This window comes from Schistocerca cancellata, chromosome 5 (genome assembly GCF_023864275.1).
Source record: "Schistocerca cancellata isolate TAMUIC-IGC-003103 chromosome 5, iqSchCanc2.1, whole genome shotgun sequence".
In the NCBI taxonomy this organism is placed as follows: Eukaryota; Metazoa; Arthropoda; class Insecta; order Orthoptera; family Acrididae; genus Schistocerca; species Schistocerca cancellata.
Window position 1 is genome coordinate 646,393,403 of NC_064630.1, and position 19,724 is coordinate 646,413,126.

At 41.4% G+C, this 19,724-nt stretch overlaps 1 protein-coding gene across 3 annotated transcripts in view; it reads left to right on the forward strand.

Annotated features, from left to right (window-relative positions):
* Positions 1 to 12,023: 12,023 nt before the first annotated feature.
* The window catches only part of LOC126187475 (protein slit), a 793,364-nt gene continuing 785,663 nt past the window's right edge, over positions 12,024 to 19,724 (forward strand). For all 3 annotated transcript variants that reach the window (XM_049928576.1, XM_049928578.1, XM_049928577.1), the window contains exon 1: positions 12,024 to 12,089. In XM_049928576.1, the coding sequence (XP_049784533.1) occupies positions 12,070 to 12,089 (20 nt within the window). In that variant the 5' untranslated portion in view covers positions 12,024 to 12,069. The remainder of the gene's footprint in view (positions 12,090 to 19,724) is intronic.

Here is a 19,724-nt window from a genome sequence, read left to right on the forward strand (position 1 = left end):
GTGAAGTCACTCACTGTAATGTTTATTGTCTTCAATTTTACTGAAAAAGTTATTTATGTTTATTTTTACCGCATGCTGTCATTGAGCTTACGATTTATCGTAGCGATACATCGTCATTGAATAATGACTTTCCTGTGAGTTACAGTTACATAATTTGCAAAGTCAAAATTTCGCTTGTAAAAGAATGTCAAAGTTCGTGATATGATTTCACTAACTCGCTGGTTTCTTGTAATTTCATCTTTTATTGCTATTCATTGACAATTACTGCTAATCACTTTGAGGAACAACCACTGTTATTGGCTCAGGAGGTTAACACATTTCTGACTGATTGCAGTTGCATAAAAAATTAAATCTTATTATCCATGAAAAACTACAACAAAAAATATCTTTCATTGAATTTTACTTTGTTAAACACTATATTTCAAATTAATGTTTATTAAATTGCAGCACTTGCATAAACTGTTGTTTTGCGAATTATTGAAATTTTAATTTCTATTTGTTCTTAAATATTAATACTGTAATAATTTCTCAATCATTAGGACTCTCTCGGATCATCAGTAATGGATAGGGTGGATCCTATTTAGGTACTTTGTCTTTGGCAAAAGTAAACGTCAGCACTTCGGTATAACTTGTATTACTCAAACACTAAATGAATTACGACGCTGGCTTGCCATATACAAGTCTGACCAAGTAATTAGTTGGATTTACTTCAGGTTGAGACGTCGTCGTTGCAATGTAAGTGTTGGGCAGAGGCTCTTCGTCTTGTAGTTCCTTAACGAATGAAATAGGGCCCACAGTACTCTTCATGTTAATTTGCATCCTCTTTGCCCATTTAATGCCATATACTCCACCCGACCACACTAAATGTACAGCAACCCATTACATAATTTAGTACTACTGCTGTACGACCATTTCTCAACAACAACAAACATCGGTGCGCAACTCGACTCGACTTCCCTCTCAACTCTCTCCTACGTTCTGCTCCACATCTGCATGGATACTCTGCAAATAAGTGCCTGGCAGAGGGTTCATTGAACCACCTTCACAATAATTCCCTATTATTCCAATGTCGAACAGCGTGCGAGAAAAAGAACATCTATATCTTCCTGTGTCCGTTCTGATTTCCCTTATTTTATTGTAACGATCATTTCTCCTTATGTAGGTCGGCGGCAACAAAATATATTCGCATTCGGAGGAGAAACTTTGGCTTTCCGAATTTTGGGAGGAGATAGTACGGATAAAACGAAAAAACCTGTCCAGCAAACATGGACTAGGAAGCACATACCTTAAGAACTATGAGCACTTGTTCATCTTTTCTACTGTGAAACACATCTCTTTTACTCTACAAGCAGTCATAACTGTTAAGGAATGCACTTCAGAGACCATGTTTACTGGACATTTTTCTCTTGTTGTGGACCATACTACCTTCTCCAAAGATATGGAAAGAAAAGAGCTTGCAATAGAAGAGATCCACTGCCAGAGGTATCAGAACGACTTTCTCTTTTAACTTTCGACTCAGTCTTTTCCGGGACAGGTTTTCTTGCCTCTAATTGATACATTTATCCTTCTCCGTCATCTCTGAAAGCTTGTAAAATCATCACGAAATCACACTATATATCTTACACCCTCAGGACTTCTTGCATCATTTTGCATTGTTAAATTCTTTTTTTTTCTAGGTCGACAAATCTTACAGACCTTTCTTCATTTTTCTTAAATCTTGCTTCAATAAGCAGTTCCTGTTATGGTGCGTATTTTAGGCACAAAGGGTATGTGTGTGGCTTGCGTCTGCGATTTTGATAACGCCTTGGTTCAAAGCAGAACGGGTTGAATCGTTAGATTCCATATTTGCTCATTCACAGCCTCACTTCATAGAGTAACGGTAATAACTTGATGTTCGAATCAATTACAAGACGTGGTCTGTATTGTGTTGAGCATTGGTGATCCTGGAAAAAAATACGTGTCTTTTTGGTCAGTTTAGTAGACATCAGTATATTGTGCATAATTTGAAGCCATATTGACCATTAAGCAACCCAGACTATTTCAAAAATATAAAAAGGTTTTAAAAACCGCTCCCAGTCACAAAATATGTTGAGTACTAAATTATTTATTTGATGACATGTTTCAGAGTGACAACTCATCGTCATGCAATGGTGGCCTTACACGAACATAAATGTATACAGATATTAAAGTTTCCTTACATGACTGCTGTGACCATCCTGTGGAGAAAGAGAAGGATAACCTTGGAACAGGCAATGCCACTTTGTGTATTGGTCTGTTGTTCAAATGACGTAAAACAATCAATCACTTTGTTATTGTGGTGTGGCAGTCCTTTTGTAATATGCTGAGGTACTGCTATTTTCAGAGCCCTCTTGGACTTCATCATTGTTCACAAACTTCACAAGGGTAACTTTAAGACGCGCTAAGACAAAACAAATCAGCAGTCCAGAAAACAAGATGGCGGTCAAAACAAGGCTAGTTTCGATTTGACTATCGATATGTCGATTCTGTTGTTGTCAACGGCAGTGTCTTCTGTATGTCATGCCGTCGTACCGCTGATGTTGATTGGCGTAGTATATTACAATATGAGCGACTGTGACAGTTTTATAATACAAGTAACAGTATAAATATGTACTGTATAAAAAATAAACTGTCATATATTATGCCAACCAACAACAGCGATACGATAGCAGGACATGCAACATTAGGATTTACATATCGATAGTCAAATCGAAACTAACCTCGTTTCAAATGAATCAAGTTTACTGTTACCAGTCACTGTTTATTTATTTCCACAATGCTTTTCAAAGGCTTAAACCTCAATAATCAGACGGATTTCCATTTATTAATATGAGACGTGTGTGTGTGTGTTTTACGATTTTTTGGAGGAACTTATGGCATTTTCTCCAGTGATCACAGGTTCCTTTCACTGTCGCAACACGTCACATGTGTACTGTATATTTTGTAAGCAAGTACCAGCTAGTACATAGACTTCGTCGTACAATTAACAAACACCACAAGGAAGAATAAAATAGATAATCTTATAAGACAACACTTACCTCCAAAATTGAACCAAAACAACCGAAGGGAACACACATTCTACACACCTTTCCCCAACAACATCGAACATAATACTCATTGCAGAAGAAGGGGCACTACTCTGAAAAGGATTAAAACACAACTTTCAAGCTCCACTGGACCAAAATAACTAAGAGAAGCTCATTGGCCATATTTATTTACAAAATATGACAGTATACATGTGATGTGTTACGACAGTGGAAGAAGCCTGTGAACACTGGAGACAGTGCCATAAGTTCCTCCAAAATATCGTAACACAGTGTTCACAAACTTCATATTAATAAATGTAAATCCACCTGATTACTGAGGTTTAAACCATTGAAACGCGTCCTGGAAATAAACGAACAGTGACTGGTAACAGTAAAATTGTTGTTTAATTTAATGTCAATAACAATCACGGCAAAGTCTGACCTATAATGTTCGTATTTAAAGTTAGTATCGTTTTAACCGCCTTATCGTTTTCTTCATTGCTGATCTGTTCTGTGTTAGCGTGTCTTAAAGTCACCCCTGTGAAGTTTGTGAACAGTGGTGGAGTATTCCAAGAGAGACGTGGAAATAGCGGTACCTCATCACATCATAAGAAGATTGCAACGCCACACGAACGAAGTGAGTGATCACTTTCTAAAAATTTTCAGGTAAACAGCAGACCAATACACAAAATAACATAGCCTATCACTATATTATCTTTCCCTCTCTTCACAGGATGATCAGAGCCTGCCGGTGAGGTATCACCTCGAAATATGTCGCTAAATAAATAATTTAGTAGTCAAAAAATTTTGTGACAGGTACAGTTACCATTGTAATGTTGATGCATTAAGTAGTTCTGAAAGCGGTGCTGATATTCAAGACAATAAAAGCGGGTTAAAAGCCGTGAGCTATCTGGGGAAGTTAACCTTGCATTACTGAGCAACTGTTTCACCAGGAATCCAGTCTAGCTTACCAAATTCCCAACCAGACTAACATTAATTATAATCTTTTAGTAGTCATCTTACGACAACCGGTGATATGTAGATAAAAAGAGAATTTAAATAAAAGGAAATAAATCAGTTTATATTTGGACGTTTATTTTAACATTGATCATTGTTCCGTTAAAATTTCAGCATATTAACCTTGATTCATAACTAAACTGGTGCCTTATTTAGGATTGTGAAAATGTGAGTTTGTAATCTTACGGAACACATCAAATATGGAGCCAAGATACAACACTGCATTCATAAAATAACACACAAAGTACGTTGAAACATGTACAAGAGGAAATTAACCACAACCAACCAATTCAATTTTCACCCAAAGAAGTTACGTTTGTAGCACAATCCTGTGCGTCATGAAATTACCACACACTGGTATACTAAAGTCATAAACTCTCTGTGAAATCGTCCCGAAAAGAATAGCTGAGGGCTACTTTGATGATTACCCCACATGCCTCACGTGGTCAACTTGGTTTACACAAAGAGAGCAACTCCACAATAATTTTTATAATTAAAATAAATTACATCGAAACGCAATTTACAAAAGAGAAACCTCGAACTGGTTACTGTCGTCTTACTATTAACCTGATGGGTCAAACAATTGTATAAACACGTGGTACTGGTCTCACAAAGTATACCCCACGTGGGTTGAACATAAAGAAAAGTTGCTATATTGAAAAATATTGTCAAGACGAGACGTTAAAATCTCACGCACATTCGCATTTAAGATTGATGATCTTAGTTAGAGTTACGGATCCTCAACAGGTGGTTCCACTTTGCTCACAAAGTAGTGACAAAGCAACTACTGGAAGATATTCTGAACTTCACACTCGAATTACACTGCGTTGCAATTTAAGATAACATAAGATATTGTAGATCTAAACCTGAAATAAAGGTGATTAAATTTTCAGTTAGGCTGAACTTAAGAAATCCATTGTCCTACGGAGTTAGCAGGGACGCACTTAGCCGGAGATCTTACCACTTCAGACACTCGCCGCAGACAGACTGCCGTGGGCCCCTACCGAGGGTGATTCACAGATACAAATGGAAGTGACCAGAGAGGCAGCTTCCTATACCAACATGACAAGGGACGGACAGGACCATACTAAGAATAGAAACCTCTTTGCTTTTAGAAAGCGTAGCTACCTGTTCCGACGTTGGTCCTACTGTTCTCTAGCAGACAGGTTTGTCTGCTACCATCAAGCATGCAACTAGAAATACATTTGCTCATTCAATCTTTCACACAGAAGGGAAGGGGGATGACAGTATCTTACCATATACAGTATATAAAAGAAAGCGGATGTAGGTTCCGTATGAGACTGTGAGACATGAATTACATATAAGCTGTGTTTAAAGTGTAGTAGTGTGACAGATCATTCTTGATTACGTGTAAAAGTAACACGTTCCACTGCTCAGCCCCCTCCCAGATAGTCAGAAACACCACAGTAAATTTAGAGGTGGAATGTATGTCGTAAATGACAACAGATTTAAGAAATTAACATGAAAGGAATCCAACAGAGACCTTTCACCATATCAGTACACATAGTGCTGTACTAGGAGACGACGCCACCTGAGACCATACTGAAGCGAAGCGCCACATTAGTGCGTGGGCGGCCTCGGGTTGTTGTCCTGGCAGCCACCTGCTCGTCGCTGCGAGAAGCCAACAGGGACAGGGCTGTGGCAGAGGCGCAATTAGCCTCCACGGGCGGCGGAGTTTGGCGTTGCGCTGCGGCCTGTTACTGGCGCAGTTTGGCGTAACAGTGCGGCCTGTTGCCGCCGCCCCCGTCTCGTTAGCGAACTCTCGGCCACACAATATCTGCAGCTGCGTCCGATATTAAACAGGCCATCCGTGCGTGCAGGCATCGCGCTCGCAAGTGCGTCCAAGCGGAACGCCCACTGCCGAGGGCCGACAGCTTATTGCTCGCAGGCGGCCGCAACTGCTCGTACGCAATGTGGAGCACGTCCGACGGGCTGTCGGATCAACCGAATAACCGCTCTGAATTTTACAGTAGAAATAAGACGACATTATTCATTCCACAGACCATTCCTTTACACTTGTGCGTCACGTACGATGTTTTCTTTCATAGTAATTCATTCTGGAAGAGACACACACACGTCTTTTTTCCCTTGAAATATTTATTTGTGCATTAGTTATCTTCTAGCTCCATAATCTGTTAGTGGTATTGTTTTAAGGGTGTGTTCGTGAAAAAACACACACTATTTACAAGATGAACCAAATCTACAATTCTGAAGATATCACAATGAAATTTTGCACAGTGCTTTACATGAAATTAACACATTTACTGTTCAGTTCCTTCGAACGTTTATCTGGAATTAAAAATTTTTTTTTCAAAAAATATTGTGTATACTTTTTTCTCGGAAACGGAATTTTCTCCGTTTAATGTCATTGTATATATTAAGGTTCTCTCATGAACTTTTTTGAATATATCGAACAGAAGAATGGTAATATTTTTAAATTATGATTCTGTAAGTATAATATAAAATTCATGCAAAATTCCAAGCACTTAACACCATATCTCAGCTAGCACTCAGTTTGTCAAAATATACCAAAGAGACATCATTTATTGGGTTTACAGAAATAAGTGTACAAAATCTCATAATTCTTGTCTTCGTAGATTCTGAGAAAATGGTATGTAAACTCTATAACATACAATTTTCAGTAAATGCAATTTAAAGTTCAACCTAAAGTTTTTTTCTTGTCACCTCTTCAGAGGGCCCTGGATTTGTAAACAGATTCCTCTTTCCCTTCAAGGCTTCTGCTCTGGTTTCTTGCGTTCTACCTTCTTTCCTGTACCAGGTCTTCAACTAATTTTTCAGCTGTAGAGAGTTGCTCGAAATCTATTCTACTCAAATGTCTTGAGTGAAATTTCCTGTCTTAAAACCCATTCTCTCTAATATCTTCATCCTCCCTACTTTCCTTTAATTAAATACAAGAAATGCACAATAAGTTGCAATTATGACAAATTTAGCATTCGAAAATGAGGTTTTATGACATTTTTTCCATATGAGAGAATTTAGAGACTCATTTGGATTCTGGGTTTTGTCTTGAAAAAACTTTTTTGCACTTTGAAGATCGGCTGGAAACCTGTAAGTGAGCTTGACAATATCCAGGATACAATTTGGAAGCCTCTTCTTGCGAATATATGTGGTGTTTACCCCTCTGAGTCGCTAGAAGTCGAGGTCACAGTTTCATCAGATGTTGTTACTAGGGACGTAACATCATTGCTGGTTTGTTGCTGTTTCTCACATCTTGAATTCACTAACTTTTGCAAATGCGGTTTATTCAGTTTTCTATATACTCGTGGTGACCGTGGCGTCATTGAATGGTGAAAGACTCGAACACTTTAGTAAATCTCCTTCACTAGCTCAAGACAAAACAAGATTTGCTTCTTCTTAAACGAAGCAACTTGTTTGTTATTGTTTCTAAGTCACGGAACAGAGTTACAGACGATCTGTCGAACCAATGAGTATGTATCACAGTCTTCTACACACGTGAAAAAAAGTTTTGCATCACCCCGGTTTCCAGAACTGAAGACAGACGTTGACTGTGGATATCATATCACAGACACAGTCCCTTTCACTGTTCAGAGGTGTCACTAAACCCGCCCAAAGATGTTAACAAGTATGCACGAGGAGCGCCTATTAGACAGAGGGGGTCCGACAGCCGATCACTTCGCCATTCCACCAGGAAGGAAGTACGCGGCTCGTGTTGTCTGTAGTTCAACTATGCCTAGACGGTCAATATCGCTGTTCGATCGCATCCGCATTGTTGCTTTGTGCCAGGAAGGGCTCTCAACAAAGGAAGTGTCCAGGCGTCTCGGAGTGAACCAAAGAATGTTGTACGAACGTGGAGGAGATACAGAGAGAGACAGGAAATGTCGATGACATGCCTCGCTCAGGCCGCCCAAGGGCTACTACTGCAGTGGATGACCGCCACCTACGGATTATGGCTCGAAGGAACCCTGACAGCAACCCCACCATGTTGAATAATGCTTTTCGTGCAGCCACAAAACGTCATTTTCAACTCAAACTGAGCGCAATAGGCTGGATGATGCGAACTTCACTCCCGAAGTCCATCTCGAGGTCCATCTTTGCAACCACGACACCATGCAGCGCGGTACAGATGGGCGCAACAACATGCCGAATAGACTGGTCAGGATTGACATACGTCCTCTTCACCGATGAGTGTCGCATATGCCTTAATGCCGACGATCGTCGGAGACGTGTTTGGAGGAAACCCAGTCCGGCTGACGCCTTAGACACACTGTCCAGCGAGTGCAGCAAGGTGGAGGTTCCCTGCTGTTTTGGGGTGGCATTATGTGTGGCCGACGTACGCCGCTGGTGGTCATCGAAGGCGCCATAACGGCTGTACGATACGTGAATGCCAACCTCCGACCGATAGTGCAACCATATCGGTAGCATATTGGCGAGGCATTCGTCTTCATGGACGACAATTCGCGCCCCCATCGTGCACGTCTTGTGAATTGCTTCCTTCAGGAGAACAACATCGCTCGACTAGAGTGGCCAGCATGTTCGCCAGACACGAACGCTATCGGACATGCCTGGGATAGATTGAAAAGGGCTGTTTATGGGCGACGTGACCCACCAACCACTCTGAGGGATCTACGCCGAATCGCCGTTGAGGAGTGGGACAATTTGGACCAACAGTGCCTTGCTGAACTTGTGGTCAGTATGTCACGACGAATGCAGGCATGCATCAATCAAGAGGACGTGCTACTGGGTATTAGAGGTACCGATGTGTACAGCAATCTGGACCACCACCTCTGAGGTCTCGCTGTATGGTGGTACAACATGCAATGTGTGGTTTTTATGATCAATAAAAAGGACGGAATTGATGGTTTATGTTGATCTCTACTCCAATTTTCTGTACAGGTACCGGAACTCTCGGAACCGAGGTAATGCAAAACTTTTTTTGATGTGTGTACTTTTTGAAAGTAATTCGTGGAACCGTTGTTTACAGAGCTAGTATTGAAATGGTGCTTCAAAAATAGGACGTGCATAAAGGTAGGACGTGCATAAAGGTGATGTCACACATTTCATTATTTTTCAGGCACTTCGGATGCCATTGCCGCCTAGTGAACAGTCGCCCTAACTCGACAGATCAGCAGTGCCTGAGAACGCAAAAAGGGGAATGTGGTTTGCATCGGGTATGGTGGTCGAGCGGTATAGTGTGTGGCTGGAAGCCGAAAGATGGTGGGGTCTACCCCGGCTGATATTTTTTTTTTTTTCACTCTGCCTTCTATTCACCTCTCAGTTATGTGGAGGTACACGGTGAACGCCAAAGAGACTGGTATAGGAATGCGTATTCAAATACAGAAATTCGTAAACGGCACTGCTGTCGGCAACGGCTACATTAGACAACAAGTGTATGGCGCTGTTGTTGAATTGTTTGCTGCTGCTACAATCGCAGGTTATCAAGATTTGAGTTTGAACGTGGTGTTATATTCAGCGCACGAGCGATGGAACACAGCATCTCCGACGTAGCGATGAAGTGGGGATTTTCCCGTACGACCATTTCACGAGTGTACTGTGAATACCAGGAATCCGGTAAAACATCAAATCTCCGACACCACTGCAGCCGAAAAGAAATCCTGCAAGAACGGAACGAACGACGACTGAAGAGAATCGTTCAACGTGACAGAAGTGCAACCCTTCCGTAAATTGCCGTAGGTTTTAATGCTGGGCCATCAACAAGTGTCAGTGTTCGAACCATTCAACGAAAGATCATCGATACGGGCTTTTGGGGCCGGAGACCCACTCGTGTACCCTTGAAGATTGCACGACACAAAACTTTACGCCTTGCCTGGGCACATCAACACCGACCTTGGACTGTTGATGACTGGAAACATGTTGACTGGTTGGTAGAGTGTCGTTTCAAATTGTATCGAGCGTAAGAACGTGTACGGGTATGGAGACAATCGCATGAATCCATGGACCCTTCATGTCAGCAGGGACTATTCAAGCTGGTGGAGGCTCTTAAATGCTGTGTTGCTTGTGCGGTTGGAGTGATATGGGACCCCTGATACGTCTAGATACAACTCTGACAGGTGACACGTACGTAGGCATACTCTCTGATCACTTGTATCCATTCTTGTCCATTGTGCATTCCGACGGAGTTGGGGAATTCCAACAGGACAATGCGTCATCCCATACGTCCAGAATTGCTGCAGAGTGGCTCCAGGAAACACTCTTCTGAATTTAAACACTTTCTCTGGCCACCAAACTAACCATACACGAACACTATTGAGCATATCTGGGGTGCCTTGCTATGTGCTGTTCAAAAGATATCTCCACCCCCTCGTACTCTAACGGATTTATGGACAACCTTGCGGGATTCATGGTCTCAGTCCCTCCGGCACTACTTGAGACATTAGTGAGTCCATGTCACGTCGTGTTGCCGCACTTCTGCGTAGCGAGCTCGCGGGAGCCGTACACGATATTAGGCAGGTGTACCAGTTTCCTTGGCTCTTCAGTGTATATTTCGAAATATAATGTCAATTTCAGTCTGCCGATTTCTGCTTGTCTCAGATAAGCAATCGTAATTAGCACTCTTAATCCTCTGCAGATTCTTTGAACAACAGGCAGGGAGTTACCCAGTTTTGAAGTGTCGTAATAAATGCGACCAATAACGAAAACATAACACCTCGTCATCAGGCAGAGATGGGAGGCTTACAATTTGAATTAATCAAATATTTTAACCAATAGTTTCCCTGCAGCTGATTGAGAAAAGTTGCTTAGTGAAAAATATGCCAATCCAAAACTTATGGTGTTTTCTTTTTGATGGTAAAAGTAAAACCTTTTTCGAGAAACTATAGTACGTTCTATCAGCGGTGCAGCAGATGGTTCAACTTAAGCTTCCTCCCTTCCGTGAATCAAACCGAGATGTGGACACGATTCTTTGCGTGGCACGGCGAGAAAGTCCACGACAAAGAATTGCGTCAGTGAGTGTCAACAGTGCATACTAAGCTTCACAGGAGGACTGCTGTAACACGAGCTAAACATGTACATCACGTGTGTTTCTTATTTTTTATTTTATTTGTGCCGTCTCAGCAAGCATACGATACATATTCAATCACTCACACACATACACCCATGATTCACGTACAATATTTACGTTGGTTGTAAACATAAACTACTTACATCATTGTGTGCTCCCATCATTGCCATCGGGTGTCACTCCAAACGGCGATACCACATGGAACACATTACATTCAAGTTTTCAGACAGATTTCCTGCTCTGTGCTGCTTACATCCTGTAAGTTACATGAAAGCGATGATATTCAGTTGCTTAACGTAAAATTTATTCATAACGCTACGCCGAATAAGTCTTCTGGCTGTAGACACTTAACGCTACCCGCTATTAGCCGGGCCGGGTCGCTATTTATACGATAAAAAGGCTTTCTAAATTGTCTTATTGTTTGAGTTCATTGCCCCTAATAACCAACGTGATTAGTGGGCTTTTGTTTCGTGAAATAACACTATGCACACTTGTTAACACTGATTTATTTGCTTAAATTATTTTCTACCATTAGCTCGAAGTTGACATCTCGGTTCTCTCCTGTCAAAGATTCGTACCTCTTCTTGGACGTCGTACAAAAACCTAAGCAGGGGATCGATAACTCAATTACTTACTAAGTCGTAAGTTTCATGAGCTTCCACTGATGATTATATTTCGATTTTCTCGTTAATATTTACGATATGCATGAAAGAACTACTTCAGTACAACAAATAGTCCATTGTGTCCTCTCATTCATATCTTTGCTTTTTCATATTCTCGGTGACAAAGCGTCTCTAGTCTGAACTATTTGATACTACCTTATTTCCATGCAAAACTGCGTCATTCAACAAGAATCACCAAATTCATCCTGTTTTTGTTAACATAAACGGATTTATTACAATTTGTATACTGATTTTTTGTTATTTGTGTTTCAGAGATCTTCAAGGAAACAACTTGACGGTCATCTTCGAGACGGACTTCGAGGACATGGGGAAGCTTCGGATCTTGTAAGTAAAACTCGAATTATTTTCAAGACTATCTTATAATAAACTGTACGGCTGTTAAGAATATTTACTATATATTCTTAATAAGAAAGCTCTAAGAAATTTTGTCGATACAGAGAAGATGCCTTTCAGTAGTACTGCACATCGCTCTTAAGATGAATATGGGGAGCTTACAAATACATTTATATTTATCATAGCTATCCGATGAGCTTATAATCATGTTTCCTCATCTCTCTTCAGTGTTATAATGAACATATGCGTCCACCAAGAAAGAAGGAAGAGCTGCCAGCTAGCAGGGCTTACAAATCAGTTTTGTAAGAAAGATAATTAGAAATAACAGACTTTCTTTCAGTGATCTGCACTATATTGCGTGGTGATATATGTGCATTTTCGGAGTAGAAGTATACGGCTAAGCGACTGCAGTGATGTGACAAGTCATAAATATTTTTGGTATTCAGCTCCAGTAATTTCACTATCCTTGCAGGGAGAACCGTTTCCCTGTCATTAAGTTATATCGCTACACTGTATAACAGTCTCAATACAACGTTTGTCGATGAACTGAGAAAATTACTGAAAGAAGATACAGCAGGGGCTAGCAGTCACTCCCATTTCTTTTCCAGGAAGTACAGTTATGAGATTACACTTTTCTTGAATATTTGGTCATTATTTTGATTTTATTATCCCCTCGAGAAACAGCCCAATGTATTTTGTTGCTCATTAGGTCTTCTGGGATACTTTCGTTGATGGATTGTTCTTATCACCATCAGTGGTAATTTTTCTTTATATCCTCAGAACATTTTACTGAGTATTACTAATGTTCATTAATTTTCTTTGCAAGTTTATTTCATTTTTACCAAGCTTTTGTTCCAAATCTTTTGATTTGAAGATTATGATGATATCTCCATGTTCAATATTCTCGAATCTTCGGCCAGGACAAATTACAAATTAAAGTCAAGCTTTTGGTGAATACCTCCAACTTTTTCTTCCGTTCCTCTTGAATACAGTATAATGGAGGTAATCGTAGAAAGCTCGAGTTGCCGTGGCCAGTTGCCTGAGAATATATTACATGAATACGAGGGCTTCATCGCTACATCGGAGATGCTGTGTCCCACCGTTCGGGTTTCGACTATAACACCACGTTCAAACTCACTTAAAACTTGAGAACCTGACGTTGTAGCAGCAGTAGCCGATCTACGAGGGATATTCGGAAAGTTAGTTCCGATCAGTCAAGAAATGGAAACCACTGTAAAAATCTAATAAAGCTTTTTACATATGTGTTCGACAGTGTCTCTAGTATGCCTGTCGGTTGCATCACTTCGCTGTTTTCAGTTCTGAGTGCATGGTGAGCACATAAAGATGCGTAGAAAATAGTGTCTCCCGCCAAGAATGAGGTCCAGTCGAGAGATTTCGCCTGATGAAGACAACATTTTCGCACAGAAAACGAGCTATAGATGAGCGTAGAGAATTGGCGGGAAGAACCGGCGGCTGCCTTCTATGACGAGGGTATTGGGAGTTGGTACAACGCTATGACAAATGTCTGTGTGGTGACCACGTAGAGCTGTGGCTGGAAGCTGTAGCTAACTGCTGCAGATAAAATATTTCTGATTTTCAAAGTGGGTTCCATTCCGCGATCAATCGGAAATTACTTTCCGAATAGCCCTAGTAACAACTGCGCCAGACGCTTGTTGTCTTCTATAGGCGTTGCCGACCGCAGCGTCGTATTTTGCCCGTTTACGTATCTCTGTATTTGAATACGCATGCCTATACCAGTTTCTTTGGCGCTTCTGCCTATATGAAAGGCTAAAAGCAAACAGAAAATAAATATGTAAGGAGTGCGTACCATCTTCAGAACAATAATGATACAATATTACTTCTATATCTATAAAATAATAATATTATTTACGAAGGTCTTACTTCTGGTATGAAAGTGGTGATTCCGAACACGTTTTCCACGGGAAACTCAAGTTTGGAAATAGAACTTCGTTATTGGGGCTACGTTTGAGAGCAGTTCATAGGGTTGAAGACTTTTAATGGATGCGTCATGAATAAGTTTCGACGACGTTTTTATCCACAATGCAAATAAAATGCCCTCAGCTCTAGTATTGTACTCCATCTACTTTTAATAGAGACTGTTATAAGGTTTTAGGTGGTATGCTAAGTTCAGTGAAGTTGAATGAACACAACTGGAAACTGTGAGGCAGACTTAAACTAATCATCATTATCGGGGGAGCAAATAAGACAATACGAAGGATGAATGTTTCCTTTCGCGATGAGTTAAATAAGGCAGGAAATTTCTTTACAAGGAAGAGGAATGGACCGAGCGGAGGCTGAAAACGCAAAGAATAAAAAAATGTAATGCGAAAAATCTGGTATTTTGGGTTCAAATTGTTCAAATGGCTCTGAGCACTATGGGACTTAATATCTGAGGTCATCAGTCATCTAGAACTTAGAACTACTTAAACCTAACTAACCCAAGGACATCACACACATCCATGTCCGAGGCAGGATTCGAACCTGCGACCGAAGCGAACGCGCGGTTCCAGACTGAAGCGCATAGAAGCACTCGGCCACTCCGGTAGGCTGGTATTTTGGGAAAATATTCTATTGCCGCCACTTGGCACAAAGTGGTAGCGCCTTCCAGCAGCAAAGATAAAAGAAGAAGCATTCGTGGGTTGGGTTGTTTGGGGGAAGGAGACCATCGGTCTCATCGGATTAGGGAAGGAAGCCGGCCGTGCCCTTTCAAAGGAACCATCCCGGCATTTGCCTGCAGCGATTTAGGGAAATCACGGAAAACCTAAATCAGGATTGCCGGACGGTGGTTGAACCGTCGTCCTCCCGAACGCGAGTCCAGTGTGCTAACCACTCCTCCACCTCGCTCGATATTCGTGCTGCTATAGCTTTAGGACAATGGACATTTCGAAGAACGTTGGACATTAAACACAATTGAGAATTTGGTTATATTTCAAGAAGACGACAGAAAACTTCCTCGAAAGGAAACGAGCTACCAGTACCAAAAATAAAGCGATGTTGAGTGTCAGGGTTGAAGAAAATCAGCAGGATATGCGGTGCCATCATTCTCTGAAGATACAAGTGATGGGCTCCGTGGACTACTTCCCCAGGGTTGTATTGCCCTATCAGATAAACATGGCTAAAGATCCAATAAAGACATTTTTGCTATTAAAAGACGATATTACGAGGGCAGTTCAATAAGTAATGCAACACATTTTTTCTCGGCCAATTTTGGTTGAAAAAACCGTAAATTTCTTGTGGAATATTTTCAAACAGTCCCGCTTCGTCTCGTATAGTTTCATTGACTTCCGACAGGTGGCAGCGCTGTACGGAGCTGTTAAAATGGCGTCTGTAACGGATGTGCGCTGCAAACAACGGGCAGTGATCGAGTTTCTTTTGGCGGAAAACCAGGGCATCTCAGATATTCATAGGCGCTTGCAGAATGTCTACGGTGATCTGGCAGTGGACAAAAGCACGGTGAGACGTTGGGCAAAGCGTGTGTCATCATCGCCGCAAGGTCAAGCAAGACTGTCTGATCTCCCGCGTGCGGGCCGGCCGTGCACAGTTGTGACTCCTGCAATGGCGGAGCGTGCGAACACACTCGTTCGAGATGATCGACGGATCACCATCAAACAACTCAGTGCTCAACTCGACATCTCTGTTGGTAGTGCTGTCACAATTGTTCACCAGTTGGGATATTCAAAGGTTTGTTCCCGCTGGTTCCCTCGTTGTCTAACCGAACACCATAAAGAGCAAAGGAGAACCACCTGTGCGGAATTGCTTGCTCGTCATGTGGCTGAGGGTGACAATTTCTTGTCAAAGATTGTTACAGGCGATGAAACATGGGTTCATCACTTCGAACCTGAAACAAAACGGCAATCAATGGAGTGGCGCCACACCCACTCCCCTACCAAGAAAAAGTTTAAAGCCATACCCTCAGCCAGTAAAGTCATGGTTACAGTCTTCTGGGACGCTGAAGGGGCTATTCTGTTCGATGTCCTTCCCCATGGTCAAACGATCAACTCTGAAGTGTATTGTGCTACTCTTCAGAAATTGAAGAAACGACTTCAGTGTGTTCGTAGGCACAAAAATCTGAACGAACTTCTCCTTCTTCATGACAACGCAAGACCTCACACATGTCTTCGCACCCGAGAGGAGCTCACAAAACTTCAGTGGACTGTTCTTCCTCATGCACCCTACAGCCCCGATCTCGCACCGTCGGATTTACATATGTTTGGCCCAATGAAGAACGCAATCCGTGGGAGGCACTACGCGGATGATGAAGAAGTTATTGATGCAGTACGACGTTGGCTCCGACATCGACCAGTGGAATGGTACCGTGCAGGCATACAGGCCCTCATTTCAAGGTGGCGTAAGGCCGTAGCATTGAATGGAGATTACGTTGAAAAATAGTGTTGTGTAGCTAAAAGATTGGGGAATAACCTGGTGTATTTCAATGCTGAATAAAACAACCCCTGTTTCAGAAAAAAAATGTGTTGCATTACTTATTGAACTGCCCTCGTATATAAAGTTACCGAATTAATCTTGCATTATGATTTGAGACAAAAAAGTCACACAGTGTTCTGGGAATGTTCAGTTAAATTAAATGATACGAAGCAGATACTATAATAATACTGTATGATAACCTAATAAAAGTCCGCCCCCTGTAGCTGAGTGGTGCCGGCACGGTAGCTCAGCGTGTTCAGTCAGAAGGTTAGCTGCCCTCTGTAATAAAAAAAAAAAAAACTGAGTAAATCGACCAATAACGAACTTAAACGGATATCTTACGACGTCCGCCCCGAGCAGATGCAACGAACAAAAGCGAACAAAATGAGATTTGGAAAAAAAAAAGAAAAGAAAAGTGGTCAGCGTGACAGAACGTCAATCCTAAGGTCCCGGGTTCGATTCCCGGCTGAGTCGGAGATTTTCTCCGCTCAGGGACTGGGTGTTGTGTTGTCCTAATCATCATCATCATTTCATCCCCATCGACGCGCAAGTCGCCGAAGTGGCGTCAAATCGGAAGACTTGCACCTGGCTAACGGTCTACCCGACAGGAGACCCTACTCACAGGACATTTTTTTTTTTTTACCTAATAAAAAGATGAAAATCAGTGTGGGTTTAGGCCTCTTAGAGGTTGCCAGGACCAGATCTTTAGCTTACGGCAAATAATGGAGAAGTGTTATGAGTGGAACAGGGAATTGTATCTATGCTTTATAGATCTAGAAAAGGCATATGACCGGGCTCCTAGGAGGAAGTTATTGTCTGTTCTACAAGATTATGGAATAGGAGGCAAACTTTTGCAAGCAATTAAAGGTCTTTACATGGATAGTCAGGCAGCAGTTAGAGTTGACGGTAAATTGAGTTCATGGTTCAGAGTAGTTTCAGGGGTAAGACAAGGCTGCAACCTGTCTCCACTGTTGTTCATATTATTTATGGATCATATGTTGAAAACAATAGACTGGCTGGGTGAGATTAAGATATGTGAACACAAAATAAGCAGTCTTGCATATGCGGATGACTTAGTTGTGATGGCAGATTCGATTGAAAGTTTGCAAAGTAATATTTCAGAGCTAGATCAGAAATGTAAGGAGTATGGTATGAAGATTAGCATCTCCAAAACGAAAGTAATGTCAGTGGGAAAGAAATATAAACGGATTGAGTGCCAAATAGGAGGAACAAAGTTAGAACAGGTGGACGGTTTCAAGTACTTAGGATGCATATTCTCACAGGATGGCAACATAGTGAAAGAACTGGAAGCGAGGTGTAGCAAAGCTAATGCAGTGAGCGCTCAGCTACGATCTACTCTCTTCTGCAAGAAGGAAGTCAGTACCAAGACTAAGTTATCTGTGCACCGTTCAATCTTTCGACCAACTTTGTTGTATGGGAGCGAAAGCTGGGTGGATTCAGGTTACCTTATCAACAAGGTTGAGGTTACGGATATGAAAGTAGCTAGGATGATTGCAGGTACTAGTAGATGGGAACAATGGCAGGAGGGTGTCCACAATGAGGAAATCAAAGAAAAACTGGGAATGAACTCTATAGATGTAGCAGTCAGGGCGAACAGGCTTAGATGGTGGGGTCATGTTACACGCATGGGAGAAGCAAGGTTACCCAAGAGACTCATGGATTCAGCAGTAGAGGGTAGGAGGAGTCGGGGCAGACCGACGAGAAGGTATCTGGATTCGGTTAAGAATGATTTTGAAGTAATAGGTTTAACATCAGAAGAGGCACCAATGTTAGCACTGAATAGGGGATCATGGAGGAACTGTATAAGGGGGGCTATGCTCCAGACTGAACGCTGAAAGGCATAATCAGTCTTAAATGATGATGATGATGATGATGATAAAAAGATTTTTTTAAATTGTATTTGATGTGTCTTGAAACTTATCAGAAATATAAAGAAACGAAGTTGCAATAACTCAGAAACTATCTTTGATAGGAAAAAAATTACCCAGATTTCAATTTAGTACTGAAAGTTCAACCTGGACCACCAAGTATTTCACCAACCTTTTTATAATTTACGATACCCCTCAACCACTGTGTTACCTCTATTGCTCTTCACTCCATTGTATCATCACAGGGAGTCTCACTAGCGTCGCCAACACGAAATAATGGAATCAAAAAAGTATTTCCGTATCGCGTACGTACGTCCTGTGCTGATACATAAAACAGAAAAAGAAAAATTCTCTAGCAACCAGATTTAATCTCCGCATATATCGCGAAACTTCCCTGACTCGCAGAGAGCCGAGCCATAGTTAGCGAAATTGTTCTGCAAAAACCGTTGGGGCCGAAACTTCTGGCCGTGCGGCGCTCGCCGGAGTTGGCTTTCTGACAGCGCCGTGGACGCGGCGCAATTTCTCCTCCGCTAATTAAGTGGGCCATATTTACGAGCCTGAACCGCCAGTTCCTCCACTTTTTGAAACAAAAACAATGTTGCGTCCGTTAATTACCAAAATTAAGTGCGAGTCATAATTTTCATTCTGAAATTACTCTTTCACGTTCATATTAATTAATGTGGGAGGATAAATACCGCCTGATTTTTGTTCTCCATGAGCGCCGGAAACCGCAACGCAAAGTAGTCATATGTGCATATGTAGAAGCTTTCTGTAGCAAGGTGGTAAAATATTGCCCGGTTTAAAAATAACAATAAAGCTTACGTTTCAGAATATTTCCATGCTCTGAATCTTCATAGCATGATACACCACATTATTTCTAACGTCTTTAGAGTAATGAGAAATTCAAATCAACATACTGTCATCGATTTCAAAATGCAGTTTTATTGTACGGAATCTAATAACTAAACGTAGTCATATTGAAAACAGTTTCAACAACACAGTGAACATTTTACTGTATCCCTCTGAACAAAATGATTACCGCGAAATTTTTTAGTATTAATTGTTCGAGAGGTGTGACACATCGCATTGACAACAGCAGTCCTATGGTAAGAATAACATGAAGCTGTAGACTTTTTAGAGTAATTATTTTTGAAAACTTTGCTAGACAAAGTCAGCGATGAAAACAGAATATTTGAAATTAATTACAAAACAGTCTAGATCGCAAAGGCACCTTTACTACAGGGTGACCGGTTTCGATCATCAGATGATTATCTCCAAAAAACTGTAATATGAT